At 44.7% G+C, this 6,573-nt stretch overlaps 1 protein-coding gene across 1 annotated transcript; it reads left to right on the top strand.

The window, feature by feature from the left end:
• The first annotated feature begins 661 nt into the window (after positions 1–661).
• Positions 662–3,838, top strand: LOC128656897 (uncharacterized). Its single transcript, XM_053711067.1, has one exon. It carries the CDS (start codon positions 662–664, stop codon positions 3,836–3,838), a length of 3,177 nt encoding a protein of 1,058 aa, XP_053567042.1.
• The last annotated feature ends 2,735 nt before the right edge of the window (positions 3,839–6,573 follow it).

Genomic DNA, 6,573 nt, shown 5'->3' with positions numbered 1-6,573 from the left:
AAGGATAAATGTGCAAAAGGGAAAGTCCGGTGACCTCATAACAGGTACCGCAGTCGCCCCTTCTGCCCCCACGCTAGAGGATATACAAAGGGCTACCACAGGGGAAAGCAAAGAGACCAAGGAGATACTGCAGCTGATATGTGATCAGCTGGAAAGTATAAAAAAGGATAGTAAAGAAGCAGCAACTAAGACCCGGTTATATCCTAGATTGCCTTTGCCTCTGGGATATGGTTACCAGGGAGGGATGAGAGAGAATCAGGTCCCCATGGCCCCGGCTAACACCCCAGAGGCCCAAGGACCTGAGTTGGATGTGCTGTCTGTGGGTGACCTGGAAGAATTCTTCCAGAACCCATAGGAATCAGGTCAAACTCCCAGTATCAGGGCCGCCTATTTTGATCATCGCCCCCATGTGGAACTAGAGATCCACTGGAGCAAAAATAATGTACAATGTGAGCGGGCTTTGATTGATATGGGAGCGGAGGCCACACTGATACAGGGAAATCCGCGGGCATTCAAGGGGGAAAAGACAATAATTACCGGGCTGGGAGGGAAAACTATAGAGGCAACAAAAGCATGGGTAGATTTAAAGATAGGGCATCTTCCTAAACGGTGATGTTCTGTTTTAATCGTGCCCATCCCAGAGTACATAATTGGCATTGATATGCTAAAGGGAGAAACATTGCGGTTAGAGGATGGAATGTACAGCTTTGGGGTAAGGCCTTATGTGTCCATCAAAACCGTTACTGTAGGAAAATTGTTGATGCCCCCCATACAGGTCCCAGTGGCCTTGAAGAGGGTATACATTCGACAATACCGAATACCAGGAGGGCATAAAGAAATAGGTGACACCATCAAAGATCTAATAGCTGCAGGGGTGGTGAGACCTATCACCACATCTTGGAATAATCCCGTTTGGCCGGTCAAGAAAAGTGATGGGACCTGGCGTATGACTGTGGATTATAGGGAGTTAAATAGTAATACTCCCCCATTAACTGCAGCAGTACCAGATATGGTTACGCTGATAGAAAATATACAGCGTCACCCTGGAAATATGTATGCGGTCATTGACCTGGCAAATGCCCTCTATACAATACCTATAGGGGAGCAGTGCCAAGAGCAATTCGCATACACCTGGCAGGGATGGCAATTCATGTTCACGCGCCTCCCAATGGGCTATGTCCATAGCCCCACGATCTGCCACAGGATTGTCGCAGAACACATGGAGGAAGTTACTCTGCCCCCCAACGTGCAGGTCACACATTATATAGATGATATAATGATACAGGGACCTGATGAGCAAGTAGTGCAACAAGTGTTAGAACAGGTGATAACCCACTTAAAGAAGAAGGGGTGGGAAATCAACCCTGCCAAAATACAAGGGCCAGGAACCTCAGTACAATTCCTGGGTATACAGTGGACAAATGGCCGTAGGGATATAACCCCTAAAGCCAAGCAGAAAATAGTGGAATTTACATCCCCTAAAACCAAAAAGGAAGCCCAGCGCTTCATTGGGTTATTTGGCTTTTGGCGGCAGCATATACCCCACCTGAGCCAAATACTGGCCCCCATCTACAAGGTTACCAGGAAAAAGTATAGCTTTGAGTGGGGGTCTAAGGAGGAGTTGGCTTTTGAAACTGCAAAACAGGCCATCCAAATGGCGATGGATCTGTGGCCAGTAAAGGAAGGGCCAATAGATTTAAATGTGTCTGTCCACAAGGAACATGCTAATTGGAGCCTTTGGCAGAAACAAGGGAGAGGGAAAGTCCCCCTTGGTTTCTGGACTAGGAAATTGCCTGAGGCAGGTGACCGATACACGCCCTTTGAGCGCCAGTTATGTGCTTGCTACTGGGCTTTAGTAGAAACAGAGGAGCTAACGTTAGGGCATGATGTATTCTTGAGGCCTGAGATTCCCATAATGAACTGGGTAATGGGTAGTCCTAAGACCCATAAGATTGGACATGCTCAGGAATCAAGCATCATAAAATGGAAATGGTATATACAGAACAGGGCAAAGACAGGTCCCAAAGGGGTTGCCGCACTGCATGAAAAGGTTGCTGAGCAACCCCTCCAGGGGACAGCCCCCATTCAGGAGACAGAGGAGTCTCTAGTAAAATGGGGTGTGCCATATGATCAACTGTCAGAAGAACAGCAAGCCCATGCTTGGTTCACTGGATCAGCAAAATATGTGGGTTCACAGAGGAGTTGGAAAGCAGTAGCCTACAATCCTGTGACCAAACAGATGCTGGTGTCTACAGGGAAAAATGAAAGTAGCCAATACGCTGAGTTAGTTGCTGTCCATCAGGCCATAGCCTGTGAACAGGGCGAATGCCACGTATACACCGACTCATGGTCAGTGGCAAATGGGCTAGCCACCTGGCTCCCCACCTGGGAACGAAAAGACTACCAGATATACTCAAAGGAGGTGTGGGGGAAGCAGATATGGCAGGAACTCAGCAAATTGGTCAGGGAAAAGACAGTGACTATTTACCATGTAGATGCCCACACAAATCAGGATTCACTAGAACAGCTGTTCAATTCTATTGCAGATGAGGCAGCCAAAGTCTCCACTGTGGAAAGTGAGGATGTGGATGAGGAGGCTGACAATAAGGGTGTGGCCCAGTGGGCCCACCAAAAAAGTGGACACCTTGGAGAGAGAGCGACTCATAGGTGGGCATTGCAAAGGGGTATCAGGCTATCTATGGAAGTAATAAAAACAGAGATAGCAAATTGTCCTGTATGTCAGCATGTCAGGAAGCGACAGATTCCTGGCATGGTGCAAGGACATATCAAAAGAGGCAAGCTGCCGGGCCAGATCTGGCAGATAGATTTCATAGGACCTCTTCCCTCCAGCAAGGGCTGCCAGTACGTGTGCACAGCTGTGGACACGTACTCAGGCTACCTCATAGCCCACCCATGTAAGCAAGCAACTCAGATAAACACCATTAAGACCCTAGAATTAATCACAAAATTCTATGGCACTCCATTGCAGATACAGAGTGATAATGGTACTCATTTTACAGGACACATGGTACAGGGATATAGTGCAGAAAGGTACATACAATGGATATACCATATACCCTATTATCCCCAAGCAGCAGGATTAATTGAGCGAATGAATGGTTTGCTAAAGCAGCAGTTAAAGAAGCTAGGGGATGGTACCTTGCAGAAGTGGAGGGACCATCTTGAGGAAGCAATTAATGTGTTAAATAACCGTCCTATTACAGATAGTGAGACCCCACTGTCTAGGATGATAAGCAGACAGGAGGACACTGAGTGTCGGGATCAACATGCTGTGGTAACGTGTTGGGAAACTAGCCCTGGGGGTTTAGCGCCAGATAAATTGCTCCCTCCTAGTGGCGGGACATACTTGACCATCCAGGACCAGGTAACAATATCCCCTGAGAGTTCCCAAACCGTATCAACAGGGATAGGGGTCCAAATACCTGACAAACATGTGGGTTTCATAGTTCCAATGCCCTCTCTCATAGTCAGAGGTATTAGCATAGTGGAGAAAACGCTAGACCCTGGAAGAACTGAGGAAGTGAAGCTCACCCTCCTCAATAGAGGAAAGGAACAGGGAGACATGTCAGCATTAGAAGTAGTAGCAAAGCTTATAGTTACTCCCACCTGCAACAGTGAGATAGCGGAACAGGAAACTGCAGAAACTAGGGGAAGGGTGGGCATAGGGGCTAAGGTCTGGTTGAAACAAGAAAAGGGCCCCCCCCCCGTGCCTACAGAGGTGATAGCTAAGGGAGATGACAATGTGGTAATTGTGGTAAAGCAAGGGAGCAATGATTGGCTGCATGTGCCTGCGGGCAAGTGCTATTTACGGAATTAATTTGAAGTATGTTTCCTTCCTAGATTCTTGTTGGCATGGCTGCTATTGTAACCGGTGCTCTGTTGGGACTCCTTTTGGCCGTATGCGTAAGCCAAGCACTGATGAGCCAGAGGATGAAACGTGAGGTGTCCGGTGCCAGCTATCACACCTTCTATGAGGGAAGCATGACCGTTCCGTATTGCACAACATGGGCATCTTGCTCCATCCCATTTACCTTTGATGACGACGTAACCTGTTTGACCAAAAATGAATATGGAAGTTGGGTGTTCCTTACCAAGCGGGAAAGGGTGGTATTTGAACTATCAGAAGAAGAGACAATTACCTGTGACATCCCTTCCTCCACTGTACATTGTGTAACTAAAGATTTTTGTTCTGCTGCAGTGACCAGGGAAGACTGTAAGGACTCTAAGGAGGATGAGAGCTGGACAATTGTTTTACCGGATGAGAACTTAATATTTGAATTGCAAGAAGGGGTTGGGTTGATTTGTGAAAATCCCAGTACGCCTTCCACTTCCCCAAAACTAACAGTGGGGATTCAGGAACGCATTTTAGGTTGTAAAACATCCACTGATACACAGGTTCGTGCTGTAATGTTAAACATATCATACACTGATGGGGAACCAGAGGGACTGACATATGTGTGTAAATATACAGGAAAAGAGTCATCTGAACCTCTTTTAATGTATATCAGGAGACCTGTAATGGATGGGAAATTATTAAACAACCGACACAAGGGAAAAAGGGACCATGCACGGCGCCATTTAGGCTCCCTGCATGCCTCCTCATGGGAACTTGATAATACCTTTGTAAAAACTGCCAAAGATGTGTTTAATGTGACAAATGTTCAGGGACCATGTTGGGTGTGTGGGTTTGTGCCTCACGGGCAGACTAGGGGTTACCCTTATTTAGGTGTCCCTTTAACCATGAGTATGCTTGCCGATATGATTGGGAATAAGACTGTGTGGAATTTTACAGGTCTTAACACACCAGGTAGGGATGATTTGCTGGATAAGTTGCATCTAGCTAATAATGTGACTACAGGTGCTATTATGTTTCAGAATCTAGATGGGGATATATATAGTACTAATAACCTAACCCAGCTACCTGACATGATAAGGTTAATGTATAACATAGGACGGCTAGTTAAAAATAGGACAGGGGTATTCAACATTAAACTGAAATTCTATGACTTCTCATATTTGACATATGCCCATGAGAAATGGAAGACTAAGTTTGGTGAGCCCAGAGACCTTATTAAAGACTGGTACCAGCTTAATAGGGAAACACTAGCAGGTAACACACGGACTAAGGATGGGAGGAAGCGATTGAATAGGATATGTCCTCCTTTTGTTAAACTGCCAGTGGGATATTATTGGTTGTGTGGGAGGTGGGCAGTAAAGGTAATACCTTGCACCCATTATGGCCCATGCTTTTTAGGATATATATTCCCTGCTTTTAACATAACCACCACGCTTCCACCACCTATATTGCATAGAACACGAAGATACCTTGACCTGGACAAAATACACAATGGAGTTAAAATTAGTGAAGGTATGCGCCTGCTTGCAACATTTGTCCCTCATTATGGGGCTGCTACAGCCCTCACTAGATTAAACATGCTAGCTGATTTAGTAGATGAAGCTTTTAATGTAACTGGAGATGCAATAAAGCTTTTAGCATTAGAACAGGAACAAATTAGGATGGTGGCATTACAGAATAGAATGGCTCTAGACTACCTCCTAGCTGCAGAAGGAGGAGTTTGCCAGAGAATCCACCAGCAATGCTGTGTGTACATAGAAGACAATGCAGGTAGAATCAAACATGACCTACACAGATTAGAAGAAGTGCAAAAGCACATACGTGAGGTACATGACGATTCATTTAGCAAATGGCTTAAAGACTTTGACTGGACTTTTGGACTGGGGGGATGGCTTGGAAGCTTAGGCAAAACTATAGTTAAATGGCTATTAATAAGTTTGGCTTGCTTGTGTGCGATATTCATTATAGTAAAAATGTTTGGATGTTTCTGTAATACATTAGGTAGGATATGTTTTAAACCAAAAGACAATATTACTTGAGTGGATAAGTTTTAATTATTAAGGTATGTGTTTAGAAACAAGCAAGGTGTCACATGACCAAAGGGTGGAATGTAAGGAAAGTGGTTGCAGTAATTGCTCATATGACACTTGCTTCAACTTGTGTGACTTTGCCTTAAGAGAGTGTGAGCATAAGACACTTGCACTAACTTGTGTGACTTTGCCTTTAAGAGAGTGTGCCTTTAACAGAGTAAAAGACATTCATGCTACAAGTGGTAAACAACCGATGGATGCCGATGATAAGAAGTCAAAACCCAGACAGAACAAGGGTGTAACCTTGCCAGGGGTCACTCACTGACATTAAGGAACATCTTGATAACATATTGGTAATAGGGGCTAATGCTTAGGTAATATTGTTAAAAGATTAATTATTATTAATTGCAATAGGCTAAGTAATATTAATTGCAATAGGCTAAGTAATAAAGCCATTATGATGTTTAGCTATTAATTATATCTATGGAAAGATTGTTAAAACTATTATTGATGTATTTGACAGAAGTAACTGCATAAGACCATATAATCAGATGTGTAATGTTAGGCAGAAAAACATGAAAGATGACGGCATTGGAGTTTAGGAATACGTCAGAGATAGTGCCTGGGCATGCCCTGATAAGTTTGGTTGAGGCTAAGACAGACTGG

The sequence above is a fragment of the Bombina bombina genome, chromosome 4, assembly GCF_027579735.1.
Source record: "Bombina bombina isolate aBomBom1 chromosome 4, aBomBom1.pri, whole genome shotgun sequence".
NCBI lineage: Eukaryota > Metazoa > Chordata > Amphibia > Anura > Bombinatoridae > Bombina > Bombina bombina.
Note: the sequence above shows the minus strand (reverse complement) of the source record. Positions and strands in the feature narration are given on the sequence as shown.